Source organism: Desmodus rotundus, chromosome 3, assembly GCF_022682495.2.
Source record: "Desmodus rotundus isolate HL8 chromosome 3, HLdesRot8A.1, whole genome shotgun sequence".
Lineage (NCBI taxonomy): Eukaryota > Metazoa > Chordata > Mammalia > Chiroptera > Phyllostomidae > Desmodus > Desmodus rotundus.
This window is the reverse complement of record NC_071389.1, coordinates 8882615-8901874: the sequence shown is the minus strand read 5'-3', so window position 1 is coordinate 8901874 and position 19260 is coordinate 8882615. Positions and strand designations below refer to the sequence as shown.

General features: G+C 56.5%; 1 protein-coding gene across 4 annotated transcripts in view; it reads right to left on the bottom strand.

Annotated features, from left to right (window-relative positions):
- Nucleotides 1–19260, bottom strand: part of PLEKHM2 (pleckstrin homology and RUN domain containing M2) — a 36598-nt gene that overhangs the window by 1407 nt on the left and 15931 nt on the right. For 2 of the 4 annotated variants that reach the window (XM_053920402.2, XM_053920400.2), the window contains exons 2-19: nt 14544–14650; nt 14044–14153; nt 13172–13271; nt 12513–12600; nt 11466–11652; nt 10145–10204; nt 6905–7133; nt 4763–5608; nt 4359–4428; nt 4129–4219; nt 3817–3881; nt 3364–3452; nt 2603–2735; nt 2224–2414; nt 1762–1827; nt 859–1018; nt 351–530; nt 154–270 (exon numbers count right to left, since the gene is read on the bottom strand). In XM_053920402.2, coding sequence (XP_053776377.1) covers nt 154–270; nt 351–530; nt 859–1018; nt 1762–1827; nt 2224–2414; nt 2603–2735; nt 3364–3452; nt 3817–3881; nt 4129–4219; nt 4359–4428; nt 4763–5608; nt 6905–7133; nt 10145–10204; nt 11466–11652; nt 12513–12600; nt 13172–13271; nt 14044–14153; nt 14544–14650 — 2889 coding nt within the window. Of the gene's footprint in view, nt 1–153; nt 271–350; nt 531–858; nt 1019–1761; nt 1828–2223; nt 2415–2602; nt 2736–3363; nt 3453–3816; nt 3882–4128; nt 4220–4358; nt 4429–4762; nt 5609–6904; nt 7134–10144; nt 10205–11465; nt 11653–12512; nt 12601–13171; nt 13272–14043; nt 14154–14543; nt 14651–19260 lie in introns of those variants that run through there. The other 2 variants (XM_053920401.2, XR_008426370.1) reach the window with 2 other exon arrangements.

Here is a 19260-nt window from a genome sequence, read left to right as displayed (position 1 = left end):
GGCTGCGCTTTCATCCTTAATGTTCGTGTCTGTCCCGGAGCTGCAGGTATGGAGCTGTCCCCCAGCCCCTGACTCTTGCTTCCCTCTGTGCCACGCAGGGCTCCTTTCCTTAGGGAATGGCTCCACTCTGCAGGGCCCTGGGCAGCTAGGTACCTGGTATATGGTTCTCCACCCAGAGTTCAGTGCAGACAGGAATCGGTCCAGTTCAGATGTGCAGCTTGAGTAGATGACCCAGGGTGGGAGGGGCTGCTGGCTGTCCCGGGAGAACTCCTGGGGAAAGCAGGGCTCCGGTGAGCAGACACAGGGCTCCCTCCCCAGGACCCGCCTCTACTGCCACCCACCCAGCTCACCAAGACACAGTACTCCCTGCCCGGTTCCGTGCAGACGGCGCTGATGTCGGCCAGCTCGGCTGTGCCCAGGGAGCGGAAGAAGCTGGTCTGGCAATCCTCATGGCATGTGAAAAGGCGGTCATCGGTGATCACCAGGCAACAGGGGATGCAGGGACTGGGGGATACCCCCTGGGGGATGACCTGAAGGGCGTTGGCAGAAGGACCGGGAGAAGCAGGAGAGCTGGAGCTCTGGCGCTGTTTTGCACCAGAGCTCCCCACTCCGGGGGCCCAGCCAACCCTTAAGCCCTTCCCTCCAGAAGTCAGGCAGGCTCCACCCACTCAGGACTATAGCTGGGAATGGGGTGACAGTGAGAGTTCCAGGCCACAGGTGGCCCTGAGGTCCAGGGTCTACTCCTGGGGTGTCCTCTGTCTTGGTCCTCACAGGTTGCTCCAAGACTGGTGTGGGTTTGGGAAGGGGACCCAGGATGGGGTCGGGAGGCCAGGTGAGTGGGAAGCAGGAGAGGCTCACCCCCTTGGACACAGCCTGGCAGAGGTGTTGCATCCAGTCGGCCATCTCGGTCTCGCTCTCTGCGCTCAGCTCCAGGCAGGGCCGGTCTGCAAGGATGACCTGGAAGGCGTGGGGCCGATCCGTGGTGTTGGACCTCCGACAGCCACCGCACTGCTCCCCCCTGGGCCAGAGGAGGAGGGTGAAATGGGAGCAGGGGTGGCATGGGGTGGGAGTCCCTGGGGGTGGCTCAAGGCGCGTGGATACAGGGCCTGCCCCACAGCCCAACAGCGGAGGACACCCGAGGTAGTCAGGCCCCTCCAGCTCTGGGGAGGGGCTTGTAGCTCCTGGGCAGCCCTGCTCCTTTCTGTGTGACACCTCTCATGTCCAGACTCGCCAAGATCCTGCTAGATACCTACACATGGCCAGGTGAGGGGTGAACCAATGCTTAGCCCTGCTCCAGTCTCCTCAAAATCAGGGCGTGTTCCCACGTTCCCACTGTGGGCCCACTGTTTTCTCCGAGCATGTGTGTGTCCATCCTCCCCACCAGGGCAGGAGCTTCCCAGGGAAGGGACCGCCTCCCCTCCCAGCCTGGGGGGCTGTCTCCCCTCTCAGGCTGGGGGGCTGCCTCTCCCATGAGCCTGGGGGGCGGCCTCCCCTATCAGACCAGACCCTTCCAGTCAAGAAGCAGCTCTTGCTTCCCGGAGAGGAGCCTTCCCTCTCCCCACCCCTGGGTCCCTCAGTCCTCAGAGCTGGGCATGGCTCAGGGCTGCTGGATGGGGTGGGGCTTCGGGGCAGGCTGCGCTGAGAAGAGGGTGAGCCAGCTCAAACCAGGGAGCACAGGAGGCCCAGGCCCAGCCAGGGCCTTGACCCGCGGGCAGTGAAGCCAGACCGCACCCCCCCAGCTCCATCACCCTCGACACTCACCCCATGTTCACCGACAGCAGGGGGGTGACGTCGGTGCGGTCGGGATACTGGTAGAGGATCCCGTTGCTGCAGGGGGACAACATGGTGGGTGAGGGCTGTCCCAGGAACTAGGGGCCAGGAGGAGCCTAGTCCCCTGGGACTCCCTGAAAGCTGGAGCCCTGAACTCCAGAGGGACAGTGGGGAATACCACTCCCTCAGCACACCTGGGGACAGCTCGGGACAGGCCCAGCCGAGGTCTTTGCCTGAAGCATTCTGGGCGGGCTTCTGTGGGCCCCGGGGAGGGCTGGCTTTACAGAGAAGTACTAACATCCTGGGTTATGTCTCCCCAGAGCCCTGTGGAGGGGGGAGCCCCCCCACCTTGGGTCTTGCTCTTCAGGGATTTGCTGCAAAGACCTCCCTGCGGGGGACCAGACAGCCCACCCCTCAGGGCGGGGCCTGGGGCCGGGCTTCGAGGGCTCTTACCTGAGCACCACGAAGCAGGTCTTCCAGTGCTCCTTGCCCAGGTAGGAGGTGCCTGCCTTGTAATGCAGCACGCCTTCCTTGGTGATGGCACCCTCGGGGGGTGAGCAGTGGCAGGGGGCGGGACCCAGGGACTCGTCCGTGGGGTCCTCCCAGTGCACGAGCCCATAGAAGCGCACAGTGACGGCGGTCGCCTGGGGAGCGGGGACAGCAGACAGAGTGGTGGGGTCTGGGCCAACACCAGAAGCAGCTGCTGAGAGCAAGGGCACAGCCCAGGCGGGGAAGGTGACAGAAAAATGCTAAAGACCTGTATCCGTACCTCTTGGCCCTAATACCAGGGCTGGCGTCTCAGGGACAATAACCTCCACCCCCAGGTTTTTACCTCACACTTAGATTCCTGGGCCACAAATTTGGCCAGTGCCAGCTTCTCCATGGTGGCATCTGTCAGGATGCTGGGGTAGGGTGGTTCCCGACAGCCCTTGATCATAGCTGACTTCAAAGAAGCCAAGAAGAACCTGCACAGGGAGTGGAGTTTGCTGTCAGAAGCCGGGGCGCCTCCCCTCAAACAGACAAGGCTTATTGCTGAGGGGTCCTGGCCTGCCGGGGTCACAGAAACCTGAGGGAGGGACCTGGTGGAACCAGAGCTCAGCGCAGCACATGGCAGTGATGTCACAGCAGTCCATGGTCATTCAATGGTGACCTGGAAAAGGCCTAACCATTCCCAGTGGGAATGGCCAGGGGACCTTGGGTTTGGACAGCGAGGGCAGGCTGGGAAGGAAGGCAGCTGGACTTGAACGACAGACAATACAATCTTATCACATGCAGTTTTTGTATGGCAGTCTGCAGGCACGCCACGTCCTGCTGCGAGGACTGTGCATTCTTTCCTGCTGGGTAACGCATGCCAGCCCCCTTCTTCCCTGCAGGTCACCTGGGTTGACCACGAGTCAACCGGTCAGATTGTCTGTTCATTTCCCTGCCTCTCGGACCAGACTGCAGGTTCCAGAGGGAACATATCTCTGTCCTCCACTTCTTTGTACGCCACTTCCCACCCTCCAGCCCCCGACAACAGGGGTCCAGGGCATGGCCAAACCAGAGGCAGATGCTGATTCTCCAGTTCAGTGGCAGGCAGGGGGAGTCACTCACTCGGCCAGGGCCACGTCAGCTGTGTCCAGCAGATATTGCTTCCTGCGATTGGTGCACACCAGCTTCACCGTCTGCTGGTCCAGGCCCACCTGCCAGAAACCACACCTCGCATGCACACGGGGCTTGGCCGCTGCCTGGCAGAGGAGGCAGCCATGGCCAGATGGAGAGCCGGCCGGGGAGGGAGGAAGCACACCCTGGGGTTGCCACGAGATAAAGCTCCAGAGGCCTGGGACCCTGGCACGAGTCAGGGAGGGACAGTCACAGATATGGCAGATGAAGAGGCAGAAGCGTCTTCAAGCTTGGCTCCCATCCCCAGCACCACGTACAGAAGCTGCTCTGCGATGATGAGCGGCCCCGACCCCTAGGGCTGCTGCAGGGGCACTCTGCAGCCTGTGGGTGGGCGGCCCAGGAGCCCCGCCTACTGCCAAAACCCACTGTGGAGCCTGAACTCACCGACACGTAGTCCAGCTCATTGTAGGAAACGGCCTCTTCCACCAGGTACGGCTTCTCAGTGGCCCCTGAGAGAGGAGACCCCAACGCTTATTTCCCTCAGTGGCCTCTTTCCCCTCCGCCGGAACCATTTTCTAGGACCTGGCCCCTCTCTGCAGGAGACCCTGGGCCCTGAGATCTGAAAGGGGGACTGACAGGGGTGCTCATGGAGAGGAGGCCCCCGGACGGCCGGCAGCCCTCCGTGGGGTGCCTTTGCATCCCCGCTCGCCGGGCAGCGGAGACTCTCGGGGCTCGGGGACAGGGGGCGGCAGGCACCTTTCCGAAGCAGGTACACGTAGCAGTCGGTGAGCAGCACGTACAGCAGCTGCAGGGTGCCCTCCATGTGCCCCGTGCTCATCCGGATCATCTGCGGGACGAAGCCGAGACAGTCAGGCAGGGCGCTCCCCCTGCCCTAGGCCGCATATGCCCCCTTCTGGGCGGGCCGGCCCATCCCACCTCACCGCGCTGTGCTGGTTCTTGTTCGCTCTTGAGTCCCTGGGACTTACTTTGAAGAGCTGCTCTTCGTTTTCTCGAAACACATGGATCATCAGCAGGAGTAAGTGGTTGTTGTCTACTCTGTGGGAGGGAAAAGCATGGGGAGGGCCAGGTGTCAGACTGGGGCAGCGGCGAGACAGGGGACACAGGCACAGAGTGGAAACACGCACGTGAGAGAGGTGACACAGGCACCCAGAGGCGGCAGAGGCACCCTGAAGCAGCGCAGTTGTCATGGCTCTGCCCCCAACCAGGAGCCAACATGAGGGAGGGGAGGATCACACCCCCTCCTACCCCCAGCCCAGGTTTGGTCTTCCAGGAGTTTCGCTTAATTTATCTGGAGGACAGACACCCAGTGCCCCCTGCTTCAAGGACGGGGAGTGTCTCTGATGCAAGCAGCACCGACAGCCTTGCTTACCTGAACTCTGCCGAGTGGGACACCTCAGAAGGGCTCCCTTGCCCCTCATCCACCCCAGAGTCCTCAGCGCTGCTCGGGCACGGGCTGGGCTGGTCTCGCTTGAGCGGGCAAAGAGCCTCCTGGGTCCCAGGCTTCGGCTCGGGCTCGGGCACAGGCCCCTCCCCAACCGGGGGCCCCTGGGTCTCTGGCCCCTGGGTCTCTGGCTCCTGAGCCTCCTCCAGGGTGTCCCCTAGCGGCCGAGGCGCCTGTCCCTCTCCTCCTCCTCCTTCTTCTTGGCCAGCAGCCTCAGGGCTACCAGGAACATGCAGCGGTTGGCTAGGCCCTGCAGGGTCATGGTGGCCGCCACCTGATGTAACAGTGCTTGGACTCTCGACGGTAAAGCGGTAGAAGTCCATTGGGGCCGGAAGCCCCTCACTAAAGTCACAAAATGGTGGCCTCTCCGGGGTGGCCCCCGGAGAGCCGGTCCGAAAGGACTGGTCTGGGGGCTCGACGTGGGAGCACCAGGTGCGAGGGTCCAGCTGCCCGTTGAGCTGGTCGATGACCTTACTCAGGGGCCGCCCCAAGCGCTCCATGGATGTGTCCTTCATTTCGGGGATGAGCAGGCCCACCTGGCTGGGCTCTGAGTGCTCGCCGCTCTCAGCTGTGCTGCCGGGCGCCTCTCCCTCCTCCTGGAGGGAAGCAAAGGGGGCCTCCGGGGAGCCCCGCCCGAGGCCTGGGCTGCTGACACGGCTGTCGCTGTCCCCTGTCCTGGCCCCGGTGTGCTGGGCAGACACTGGGTGAAGGGGACTTGCTTCCTCGTCGGGTCTGGCCTTCTTCTTCTTGCCGGTTTTCTTCTTCTTGGTGACCCTAGGACAGAGGTCATGGGGAGCTGAACACCCGAGCACCACAGTGCTGAGGGACATCAGACAGGCAGGGTCAGAGGAGGTGACCTGCGTCTGTGACCTGAGAGGGCACGGCCAGGGTGTCAGTGGTCCTGGGCAGTGCTGGGTGTGGGGCCCCGGGCTGGGGGCAGCAGCAGCACCGGCCCTGAGGTCTCCCCTGTGGCTGGCAGCAACAGCGGCCAGCCCGGGAGACCCTGAGCAGGCCCTGCGGCCCAGCCAGCAGCGCTCCAGGGCACAACAGGCCATGGTCGGTCAGGCCAATGGTGCTTCTATCAGCCCTTCCCAAGGATGTGGGTGATGGACCCCCGAGCTGGCCTCACTGCCCGCTCAGTGCCATCGTGGACAGTTTGACCAGAAATGTACTCTAAGTCTTCTGGCCTCAAACTCCTGGCACTCACTCTTTGGTCCCAAGTTGGCTGCAGTGGGCCTGGCTCAGTGACCCTGGGTCTGAGTGGCTTGAGCTGCTCTGGATGCAAACCAGCCCATGGGAGAGGGACCCCTGGCTTTGGTGGCTAGAGAGCAACTCCCCTGCCTCGGGCCAGCAAGCCTCTGGGGCATTTGAGAGTTTCAAGGGCAGGAGCCAGGGAGGCAGGGGGCCCAGGCGGTCCGGGCCAGGAGTGTCCCAGCTTGTCACCCACCTCCTCCTTGCCTTCCACATTTCTGTTGTTATGACAGAGACACTTTTCCTTGAATGAGCATGCTAAACTAGAATTAGTACAGCTCTGGCTGGTGTGGCTCAGTGGATCGAGCACTGAACTGAGAAGCAGAGGGTCGCTGGTTCGATTTCTAGTCAAGGCACATGCCTGGGTTGCAGGCCAGGTTCCCCAGTACGGGGAACGTGAGAGGCAACTACACGTTGATGTTTCTCTCCCTCGCTGTCTCCCTCCCTTCCCCTCTGTCTAAAAATAAATAAATACAATCTTAAAAAAAATAGAATTAGTACGAATTTCACAGATGAGCACCAATTGTCCAAGAATTCCCAAGAAGTCCTATGGAAGGAAGTCCTGTTTGAAGGTGCTTTCTAGTCCTGGATGGACCGCACAAACGTCCCAGCAGCCCCAGAGCCAGCATGGCTGTGGCCTTGCCTCTCACCTCCTGGGCCCACTACTCCTCCCGCTCAAAGCACTACCAAGGAAGGGAGGGGCACCCAGTCCCCAGGAAGATGCCCAACTGCCTGAGTGGACTAAAAAGTGATGCTAGCAGTGGACGGAATGGACACCAGGAAGCCCACCTGTCTCCCTCCACCCCAGCCCCCGCTGACCTGATGACCTCGAGCTCCACGCAGGCGTCTGGTGGTTCCGGGGTGCGGGACTCCACCTTCTCCTGGAAGGTGGTATGCACGGGGGTGGTGTCAGAGGAAGAGATGGTCTCTGCCTGGTCCTCATTGAAGGGGTTGTGGCGCTGGGTGGGACTCCTGGCGGAAGCTTTGCTGCTGGTCAGGTCCGAGGCAGTGGAGCGGGGGCCGCTGACAGTGTCGGTGAGGTCTCCATCTGGGAGAACAGGAAGCGGGCGATAGCCTGTCAGACGCCGTCTGGGGACCCCAGGCTCCCAAAGCATGCCTTACCTCATGAGGGAGGCAGGAGAGCTCCTCCTGGGGAAGGCTGCCGACTGGGGCAGCCCTGTCTCCAGAGTAGAAGCCCTGACCCAACAGGACATGGAATTTATGCTTTAAGAGCAACTGAGAGGGGCCAGCATCACCACCACCATCGTCGCTCCCACCCCCAGCCCCGGAGAGCTCAGCGGTGGGGCCAAGTTTGAGATAAGAGCCCCTCGAGGATGAGGACCTTGAAGCCTGAAGAGGAGATGGGCCGCACACCTCTCAGGTTAACTTCAGAGTCCTCCGTCCGAGGGTGTTAGAGGGGTGCTCGGCCGCCCCCCTAGCACCACAAGGAATCGGCAGGGCCGAGGTACCCGCAGTCCTCTGAAGGCCAACCCCCCCAGAGGCAGATAAAAAGGAACAGAAGAGAGACCAGAGATCAGAGAAAATGAGCGGTGCAGAGTGGAGGGCAGAGGCTGAGAGGACAGGCTAGGGAGCCCAAGGGGTGAGGAACATGGGGACGGGCAGAGAGGAGCCAGAGCACAGGAGAGAAAACGAGATGCGAGGGGGACAAGAAAGGTGTGCAGAGTGGCTGTCCCCCAACAAGTGCCTCGTGGGCCTTTAAGCAGCTGCTTCTCTCCCTGACAACCCACCAGCACACTCCAGGAGGCAGGTCCAGGCGCCCCTTTAAGGGGGGTGCTGAGAACTCCACTTCATTCAACCCTCAGCTTGCATACTGGTCCGCTCTCACCATAGCTCCACCCTAGGGAGAAGCCGTGTGGGGGGTGACGCTGCCCCTCCAGAGCAGGGCTGGTTTACCGCAACCATCTACCCCAGGCCACTGGATCAGGGCGTGGAGAGGAGGGAGCACCAGTAGGAAAAGCACATGGGACATTTATCTGGTGGCAGATGGGAGCTGCCCACGTGGAGAACTGAGGCCTGGCTGGTGGAACAGCCTGGGTGAGGGTTAACGGCAAGGGACTCCAGCTGTTCACGCTCCATTAGCCACCTTTTGCACATCTGACTGGCCATTACCTGCCCAGGAGACATGGCAAGCATGCTTCCCACCCTCAGCCTCATCTGGAAGGGCCCACCTGCCGTCAGCTTCCTAGTGGATCTCGGAAACTACTGGCAGCTGTCTGCTGACACAGCACATCATCCATATTTTTTAAAAAGTACATTGTCTTTTAATATAAGGACAAAGGAGGGGGCTAAAGCAATCACCAGGTCTGCCAGAAAAACACTAGCAATAGATGAGACTTTCTTCTGAGGTCCTGGGACCATAGAGCCTTAGTTCTCAGATGCAGAAAACCTTGCCCTTTGGTCTCAAAGGAGGTCCCTGCAAAGCCCACGCGTTCTTGTTCCAGCCCCTGGAGATGTGCAGTTGCCGCGGGAGGGGAGTCTGAGAGGTGAGCAAGCAGACCGCTGGACGTGGTGGGTGTCAAGGCTCAGCTCTCCACTGGTCCTGTAAATGAGCTAAGGACCATGGAGTGCCTGCCCCAACTCCCACCCCGGGGCCCAGAGTCTGGAGCTGGCCCCATGTCCTGCTTTCCTCTGGTCTAGGAAGACCAAGCCTCCCCAGGTGAGAGGCCTGAGTGGGCTCAGGACTTGTCGGGAACTCACGGAGCTCACAAGCAGGATACCACTGCTGGGACGCAGCTCGCCCTGCCCGGCAAGCAGTGAGACTTCGTGGTTAGTTCTCAGGCCACAGGGACCCCGCAGGGCTGCGGGGGGTCAGGCCCTGCTTTCAAGCGACTGCAACAGGCAACGGGTAGCTGGGTGGGGGGTGTGGGGTGGGGTTAGTTGTTAGAACCAGAGTGGGTGTCAGTGCCCAGAGTGCCCGCTGCAAGAAGAGAGGCTGAGAGGATAATGATGTCATGATGGAATTCTGGATTTCAGGCTGACCTTCACAAAGACACGGGACTCCCTGATGCTGTCTCCTGGCCAGATGACCTACTTTATTTCCCCCAGTGCCATCTTACTTCCCTCAAACTTAAGCGATTTCACGTGACTCGGAAAAAGATCATCTGCCATCCGTTACTCAGAGACCATGGCTCTACTAATGAGGGGCCAGCTCCCGGGCAGTGGGGAGCACCTGTTCCTCCTCCTTCAGAGGCTGGCCCCCCACCCCACCCTGGGTGGAAGTGGCCCACAGGGCAAGAGGGTCTTTAACACAGGGGTCTGGTTATGGCCTTAGATTTAAGGAGGAAGCATTAACCTTCCCAGAAACGTGCCTTATGCTCTGAGTAATCACAGGAACGTAGAAAATAGCTTCACGAATTTTCACAAGCCCAGAAGTCGAGTATAGGGCAGGAAAATGCCCAAGCACTACTGCCACCTAGTGGACACCGAGTTTATTCTAATCTGCCTTAAAACTTGGACTCTCCCTGTAGGAAGTTTCATGCATACCTGGGCAATTTCCCTTATTTAGACCTCATCTTATTCAGACCTCAATCTCATTCAAAACTATCCAAGAGGAAGCCATTAAGAATGGACTGAAGGAATCAACCCTTCTGCCTTTGCTTCTTGATGCTTCTGACACAGAAACGCATCTGACCTACAGGAATTTATAACCCACATGTTCAAAGGCATCACTTTCCGGAACAGGTCTCCACTCGCTGGGTCAGGCCGCCATGCCCACACGCTAGCAATGCCCTACACACACCCAGAGCATGGACTGGCATTGGAACCAGGAAGGGTGATCTGTGTGTCCCTGAAAAGCCATCACTTAATGACTCCACAAGGACCCTGCAGAGGCAGGAGTCCTGCCCTGGGAGAAGAAATTTGCCTAGGGCTAAAGGTCAAGTTCTCCTACTGCAGAATTCCATCTATTAGAACACCAAACCTGGTTTTATTATGATCATTGCCATTATAAAGAACGAGCTGAATTTGAATCATGCAGCAAGCTTGGTATGGAAACAGTGCAAAAATAGGAAAAGGGGGTAACGGCAGACTCTGTCCCACCTTCCCAGTCTGTGCTGGGTACAGACGGCACTGCTGGAAACACATCTCCAAAATCATAATCTACAAAAACGGGGACAAAACTGAGATTAGAACCAGGCAGTGGAAGGGCAGGGAGGGTCGGGGCAACAGGGCGGGAGGCATGGGAGAAAACGAGAGGAAAAAATCAAACTTTCTACATTTTATCTACCAACCAACCTCAGAGGAACTTACTAGGACCCCAGCCGCCTCAGCTCAGGCACTGGCTCAGTGGCCTCTGACCAGCTAAGAAGACATCCGGGAGGCAAAGAAGAACGTGGGTCCACCTGCACCTGACCTTCTTCTCTATCCCGTGCCTTCCTTGCCTCCGTGCCCAGCAGCTGAGAGGTGGGGCCGCTCCCTCGAGGCCCGTGCCCCTGACTTCTCTGGGGCAGCCCAGGCGCCCAGCCCTGGGGGCCGAGTGCTCTCTTCCACTTGCACAGGGACCAGTGCAAGTCTCGCCAACAGCGAGGCTGAAAGTAACCCCCCTCTCCTGGGAGCACGGCCCAGGGCACAAGCAGAAACAAAGGAAAAGGTCGTCTCACTGCTGATGCAATTCCAGGGAGTCCCAGGCGCTGGACTTGGGCTTGGCTCCCCTGCCCTGGAGGTGAGGTGGGGTGCAGGGATGAAGACATCTGGTTTCCCCGCAGGGGATGAAGGTGGGGAAGCAGCCGGTTTTATAAATAAACGTGGAGGCCCAAGTTTTGAACGGGGCCAGGCTGTTCCAGTAAGTTTTTGAATCAAGACAACAAAATGACATCCAGACGTGGTGACATTCTGTTTTAGTTTCTGATGCAACAGGCACGATGGTCCCTGATACACTAGCAAGTGCAGGAGGGACCCAGAAACCACATGGACTCATGAAAATGGTGGCAAGTCTTCCTCTAAACTTTGCTTCCACCTGGTTCTCTTTCCAGTGGTTCCTCGGCCTCTTTCTGCCTAGAATCTAAGGTAGGACGCCCCCTCGGGGCAGGTGACGCTCACCCCTGCGATGGCAGGAAGTTCCCAGGTCTCTCTGCTAACCCCTCCTCACTAGAAAACTGACGCCGGGCATGTGGCAGTACCTTCTGGGAAAGGGTCTAACATTCATAAGATTGTTTGGCTTTTTGTCTCCAGAATCAGTGCTTCAGTCACCAAAGGGACTCAGAGAAAACGAAGATCTGGGAAATGGCCAACCCCGCTTAACTTCCATTTCAACCACCGGACCAAAACCAGCCAAGAAAGATGTCACCGAGCCAGGCACAAGTGGCTCTAGAGTCAGTGTCACAGCAGAGGCTGGGCTGCCTCCTGCCCCAGGGCCACTCACCCTCACTAGATGGGGCAATCGCACTGTCGTCCCACTCCAGGTTGGTAGAGGTGACGGAGTTGAAGGAGTTGAGGGACAGGCTGTCCGAGCCGTGGGCCGAGCTGGGAAGGCGGTCTTCAAAGTCCAGCAGGTACTGAGGTTTGTAGTAGTCAGGCATGTAGGGGGCCAAGTCCAAGTAGGGGGCGTCCTGAGGAGAGAGTGGAAAAGGCCGGTTTGGGTGGCGGGAGGCCGTGGGTGGGCCAAGACGAGGGCTTCCACGGACGGCAGGGTCCCGGGTCTGGAGCCACAGGTCTGCGGTCACAGCCTGTCCATGCCAGTTTTTCTTTGGGAGACCAATGGGCTTAAGGTACTAAATTCAGAAACAAGCTGCTGGAGAGAATGATGTGAATGGCTGTGGCTCTTAAAGCTGGACTTGAGGCCCACAGAGGTGATAGAACCTGAAATATGCCTTCTGAGCCTTCCTTGGCCTCTTACTATTACAGCTGCTCATGTCCCTAATTTCTACTACTTTTCAGTAGCTAAGTTCCTTTCCAGTCTGTGCTGATGGGGAAGGGACCCGGGAAGGTGATGCAATTAGGACGGTGCAGCTGCACCCCCTTGATGAGCCCGAGTCCGAGAGGCTATGTGAGCCCCCCTGGCTCGTTCTGGGCCAGCACCGGATTTCTCTGGTGGTGACGGTGAGGGACGCACGGCGTGAGGAGGGGCACTGGGGAATACAGAGCTGGTGGCAACTCCAGGACCCCAGGAGGCACAGGGATGAATTTGCCTTGTCGCTCTCAAACACACCCGTCCTAAACATCAAGGAGAGCACTTCAGCGCTAAAAGGCGCCAGGCAGTGCGGCTCTTCTCCAAGTTGGGACAGAGGTAGGAAGGTGTCAGCTGACCCAGGAAACCTGGCCTTAAGCTTCCACTCACTCGCACTGTTTAGACCAAGAACCCTGCCATCACCTGCACAGATGCCTAGCAGGTTCCCTGGGAGGCACCTGGACCCATGCCTACACTGCCCACTCCTCCGCCCCCGCAGGCACAAGAGCTGTGGCATCTCACCAGATCCAGGTCGAATCGAATGAACTCCAGCCCAGACACCAAGGTCAGGAAGAGAGTCAGGTGATCGTGGCTGCAAACCAGGGCATTCCTGTGAGACGCAAGGAGGGACGATGGGGCTTCTGGGTCTGGTTGCCTGCTTGGCCCTACCTCACCAACACGCAGGCTGTGCTGAAATGTGACATGTGACACCCCTACTCCCTGAAGGCGCCCAGCTTGAGGCAGCCTTCACTCACCCCTTTGCAGCATTCTCCCCCTGGGTTTGGGGCCACACAGCACTCGAGCGCCAGTGTCTCAGATATGGGACCTGCAGCACAGGGCCATCTGGCTCGCAGCAGCTGCTATAAATACTCTGATCCTGCAGCAACCCCAGCAAAGGGTGCGCGCTCCAGTGGGGTCAGCGGCCTGGAGAGAGGACTGGGCAGAGGCAGAGCACCAAACTGCTAAACACAAGCCCAGCTGCAGCACCGGAACTTCTGGCAAAAGCCGTCCCAGGCAGGGCCCTAACAGCCCTGTGGCCGGCACTGACATGCCCTCAGCAGGCAATGCCAGGCGAGGCCTCTGATGGGGCCTACTGTGGTGTCTGCATGTGACAAGAGTCTTTGGGACTCCGCTCAAGGACAGCGCTGGGGCTGCATGAGACCGAGCAGACAGACACTCACTTGACGTAGTATTTATGTAGCAGGCCCAGGTTCTCCTGGAACAGCCGCAGGTAGCTCTCCAGGGAGTTCTCGTTGAGGGCCAAGTACAGCCAGGCCCGGCCTGCAAACAAGGGCAGGAGTAACCGGAAGGAAGTTCTGTCAGGTGCTGGCTTTTTTTGCCAAGCAGGGGCAGAAAGGAAAGAAAGAGTACCTGAGGGACCAGGCACTCCAACCGCCTTTTTTTTTTTTTTTTTTAATTTTAGAAAGGGAGGGAGGGAGAAGGAGAGGGAAAGCAATATTGACGTGAGAGACACATGGATCAGCTGCCTCTCACAGGCCCCAAGCTGGGGGCCTGGCCTGCAACCCAGGCAAGTGCCCTGACTGGGAATTGAACCGGTGACCTGCCGGTTCACAGGCTAGCACTCAGTCCACTGAGCCACACCAGCCAGGGCTCCAAAAGCCTTCTTACTGGAATGCCATAAGCCCTGAAATCTTTATTTCCCATCAGCTCGTGGCTCTGGTAAAGAGGGCACGCTGCAAACTTCAGGTGGGTTGATAAATGCAAGGATTCCGCGCGATCCTGCAGGCTAACACTGATCCTCTCTCAGGGAGGGAAGCGAGACCCATCACATGCTGCGTCTGGGGCCCGCGGGAGCCTGGTTCTCTTCAGCATCTCCCTCCCCTCCACCCCCCCCTCCACAATGCTCCAACAAACTGCCGCGTGCAGGGAGAAGAGGGCCTCATGGAGGGCACTGGCACTTGAGCGCCCACTGCCTCTAGACATCATGAGGGAATCAGCCTCCAGGGCGGACCTGCAGGCCACACCTGAGCCCTGAGCTGCTCACAGGGAGGGCAGAGCTGGTCCCTCCCAGCGCCAACCTTGTACTACTTACTGCGCCCCAGGTTGGTGGCCACGTGCTGCAGCACCTCGATCTGCTTGATGGCCTCTCTCCGGGTGAAATGCACCACGAGCACCCAGTAGCCAGAGGAGAGGTCTTGCAGGCTGCAGAAAGAGGACAGGAGCTGCCATGACTGAAACAGGGCTCCCCCCAGGAAGACGCAGTCAACTGGTCCACCAGCTGTGTCAGCAGTGAGCTCAGGGCTAGAAGCAATGGGTTCCCAGCGGGACCCGCAGGCAACAGCATGGCTTCCCACCATCATTTCATCTGCTAGTCCTCCCCACTCCCCTGTCATTTATGCCGGCGCAGAGACAGGTCACCGAGACAGCTACAGATAGCCTGTGGCCCGCCTGAGAGAGAGAAATCTCTTTCTGCCAAGGGAAAGAAGAAATAAAGGGCAGCCGAGGCCAGGGGCGTCCCTCTGGAGGCTGTGCATGGCCGTGGTGGCGCCCCGTTGTGCCCCGCCATCTTCTCCAGAAAGGGCCACGGCTCACCCGTACAGCAGGGCGTGGTCCAAGTGCTCACACAGACGCTGCAGGACCTTGTCGTGGTTCCGGATGGCCGGGGTCTCGTCTTCACATGCAGCCAAGTAGCTCTGCAGCTGAAGGGGGAAGAAAGCCAACCCCAAATTAGAAACGCATTAAGAGGGGGGCTATGAAGTCCTGGAATCGAGAAGATTGCTGAGAAAAACAGTCAAATGACGTATTCGTGGTGGCTGACAGAGGCCACCAAACTGCCTGCACTGCTGCCCACCCTGCGCAGGAGGGTCCGAGACCCACGGCTGTCTCCCCACAGCCCAGGCCCCCACGGGCCCTCCGGAAGAGCTCTGCACAGCGACCACTGGCACAGCAGTCCTGGTCCTCCAGTGGTGCCAGCCTTTGAGCCAGGGTCACCGAGCTCCACAACCCCAGGGCCCCACATGGAGTGTTATCGACATAGATGAGCCCCCGTGCCCAGCGTAAGTGCTCCCGCCCCTGGAGTTGTGCAACACGGTGGCCCCGCTCCAAGCTGCTCCTTTGCAGAAACTAAGGGCTGATGGACTGGGGCACCTGCTCCGATGGTCTTGTTGCCACAGGCTGACGTGGGACACTGGGTTTGCCTGAGGAACCTGACAAGGCTGGACATGGGTCTGGGTACACACCAGGGTCACGGGAAGCCCTACACCAAGAAGGACACTGTTCTCATACTGGACAGCAGGCGAGACAACTTGCAGACCCCACCCAGCTGATGAGGCGAGGGCAGCTCTACCGGCTCAGTTAAGGCTAAGAAAGCCCAGCTTCTTGGACCGAATTCTCTGCAGCCGGTTAGAAGGCAGGGTCTCTTCCACGTCAAGCCCTAGGAGAAGGCTCTCCACCTTCATGTTAGCCACACTCTGCCCTGCTGCTGCCCTTCCAATGGCCAGAACGGGGGAGGACACGATGAAAGAGCACCATGCCTGTGCACGCATCTCAGGTATAAGCTCCTGGTGCTGGACAAACGCGCTCTCGTGTTTTCTGTAGCAGTGGTGGGGATGGCAGCGGCAGGCAGGATACATCAACCACACCAGCGAGCTCATGCTCTTGGAGACGGGCCAACCATTCAGCACCCACAACAAAAATAGTCTCTCTTCTCAGAGGCCCAGAGTGCGCCCAGTGGCCCTGCTGGCCAGGGACCGACCTCAGTCCTTGGGGCTCTGCCCTGCTTCCCGAGAGCCAGGGGAAATGGAGCCCCAGGACCAAAAGGAGGAGCAGTGGGCTGATGAAAGCCACACAACTCCTTCTCAGCAAAGGCTGAAAGTCTTCCTATATGCCTCACTACCCAGAACCACAGAGGGAGTGGGGGTGGTGGTGGTGGTGGTGGTGGTGTGTATGTGTGTATGTATTTCAAAACCCAAGGAAATCTGGGATCAGAGAGGCTTAGATGTTAGAGCTAGAAGGGTCTTCAGAGATCTAGTGTAACTTCCTTACTAAAAAAGCAAAACAGTCCTGCCTGGTGTGGCTCATGTGGTTCAGTGGACTGAGCACTGGCCTGTAAACCTAAAGGTTGCCGGTTCGATTCCCAGGCGGGGAACATGCCTGGGTTGCAGGCCAGGCCCCCAGCTGGGGGTGTGTGAGAGGCAACCCATCCATGTATCTCTGGCACATTAATGTTTCTCTCCCTCTCTTCCTTCCTCCCTTCCCTTCTCTCTAAAAGTAAATAAATAAAATCCTTTTTTTCCAAAAAAAGCAAAACAGGCTTATTCATTTTCTTCATTATAAAAGTAGCCATATCCACCATCACGCTTGAAACACATGGAAAAGTTTTAAATGTTTATTTATTTATTTTTAAACGAAAAAAGTGGCTAGAGGCAGTAGAAGTTAAGCCCTTTACTGTGGTGTTTAGCTAGGTGAGGGAGCCCTGGCTGGAACTCAGACTCCTTACTTAGGTCAGGATACCTTAAAAAAAATTATTCTCAAAACAATATTTGCTTATCACAAAAATGCAAGCAACATGGAAGGGGGTATAAATATAAAAACTGCCTCCTCTCTGGTCCCCACTGTCAGCGGCTCGTGTGTGTGTGTGTGTGTGTGTGTGTGTGTGTGTGTGTATCCTCCCAACTCTTCTCTTGCACACACAGACTTTTAAAAAGTGAAGTAGGCCCTGCACGGTGTGGCTCAGCTGCTTGGAGCATTGTTCTGCAAACCAACCCGGTTCAATCCCCGGTCGGGGCACAGCCTAGGTTGCAGGCTCAACCCCGGTCGGGCTGTGTATGGGAGGCTACCAGTTGATGTCTGTTTCTCTCCCTCTCCCTCCTTGTTTTTCTCTAAAAGCAATGAAAAAAATGTCCTTGGGTGAGGATTAAAAAAAAAGTAAAATAGGGACATACTGTACTCATTGTTCTGAAAGTCACTTTTCCCTAACAATACTCGGTATATATCCCCACAACATTACCCACAGACCCACTGTATTCTTTTTCACAGCCACATTGTTTCTAAAAGGTGCCACGCTTTAACCATTGCTAGATATGGCTACTGTTTCCAATTCTTTGATATCACACAAAACACTGCAACAAACATCGGCGGATCCTTGCGTGGGTATTTCCACACGGTGAGTGCTGGGAGTGGCACCTTGGAGTCACAGAACATGCCTATTTACAATTTGGCTGGAACCTGCCATCTGCCCTCCTGAAAGGTTGGATAAATTTACACTCCTACCATGCTGGCCAATACAGGATATAATTAGTCTAATTTTTGCCAAATTGGTGAAAAACAGTACTTAATTGTTTTCAATTGCATTTCTTGGATCACCTATGCAGTGGAACATCTCTATTGGCCATTCGTATTTCGTATTTCGTATTTCCGTAAACTGCCTATTCATAACCTCGGTCCAATCTTCTCCCGGCTGCTCGTCTTTTCTGTTGCAACAATTTTTGTTCGTTAAGTGTTTAACTCTGTTTGCTGCAATGTTTTTTGGTTTGGGTTTTGCTTTGTTTTGCCCAGTGTCAACTGACCTTTAAACTTTGCTTTTGGTGGTTTTTTTCTTCCTATTGAGAAATTTTTATTTTTTTTATGTAGTTAAAGCCGTTAGTATTTTCCTTTATAGTTTCCCATTTTTCCTGGTCTGACATTACAAAGGCACCTTTATTCTTCTTTGGTTTTAGGACTTTTGGGTTTTTTAATGCTTAGATCTTTATACGTGACATGAGATAAGGATTCGGCTTTATTATTTTTTGGACGGATAACCCATTTTCCACACGAATGGTCCCTTACTGACTTGTGATTTAATATGCCATCTTCCTAGACTAAACTATTCATTTTCAAAACTCCTTTGGCTATTTTGGCACATTGTTTAGAATCAAACTTCATCACAATTCCCTTTTGGATAGGGAACAGAATTATACTGAATCCAGAGGTTGTTTGTGGGGAGAGATGGTTTTTGGCAGTGTCCAGGAATGGGGAATGTTTTCTCATCTTTACAGGTCCTCTTCTATACCCTTTGGCAAGTTCCATAGCTCTCTTCACGTAGGTAGCCTCCTCACACGCCTATTTCCAGGTGGGTTTCGTGCACGTACCCCCCACCCCTCCCCGGTCTTACAAATCAGGGAACAGTCTGTAACCGGGAAACAATTTCTGCAAAAAGTATAATAGAAAGGGGGTACATAAGAGGGTGGTGAAGAGTGGGGGCTCTGGGCAGGAATCCCAGGTCCAAAGCCTGGCCCGGCTACTAGAGTTGAGTACCTTTAGCAAATTACTTAACCCTCTAACCCCGTTCTGTGAAATGGGTTAAAAGGAGCTGTCCACATAATAGCCACTAGTTATATGTAACTATTTAAATATAAATTAATTAAAATGTAAAGAAAGAAAATTCAGTTCTTCTCTTGCACTTGCCGCATTTGAAATGCTCAGAGACCACATGTGGCCCCTGGCACTGTGTGGGACGGGACAGACACGGAACACCTCCACCACTGCAGAAAGGTCCCCGAACAGTGCTGAGGTAGAGGAGCAGGCGACAAAGGACATGTGGAAGGCTTAGCTCAGGTCCTGGTAAGCAGCAAGTGCTCAATAAACATTAACCGAGATTATTAGGAAGGAAAACCCCACAGTCTTAGTCACAGTAATGACAGAGCACCTGGTGCACATAAGCTCAGGTCCCAAGAAGCCACAGTGGCGTACTCTGCTCTCAAGGGCTGATCTTCTGCTCACTAGTTCACTAGCAGTGCTTCTAGAGCCTATTCTTCTTTTCTTTTTTAAAAATATTTTATTTATACCCTGGCTGGTGTGGCTCAGTGGGTTGAGTGCCAGCCTGTGAACCAAAAGGTCACCAGTTCAACTCCCAATCTGGGCACATGCCTGGGTTGCAGGCCAGGTCCCCAGTATGGAGTGTGCAAGAGGCAACCCCACACTGATGTTTCTCTCCCTCTTTCTCCCTTCCTTCCCTCTTGTCTAAATAAATAAATAAATAAAATCTTTAAAAATATATTTTATTTACTTACTTTTAGAGAGAGGAGAAGGGAGGGAGAAAGAGAGGGAGAGAAACATCGATGTGTGAGAGATACACTGATCAGTTGCCTCTCGTACAACCCCTACTGGGGACCTGGCCTGCAACCCAGGCATGTGCCCTGGCTGAGAATCGAACCGGTGACCCTCTGGTTTGCAGGCCAGCACTCAACCCACTGAGCCACACCAGCCAGGGCCAGTCTGTTCTTCAGTCACCCTTTTACAGTAGGCTGATGAAGATTTTCCATGATCTCAG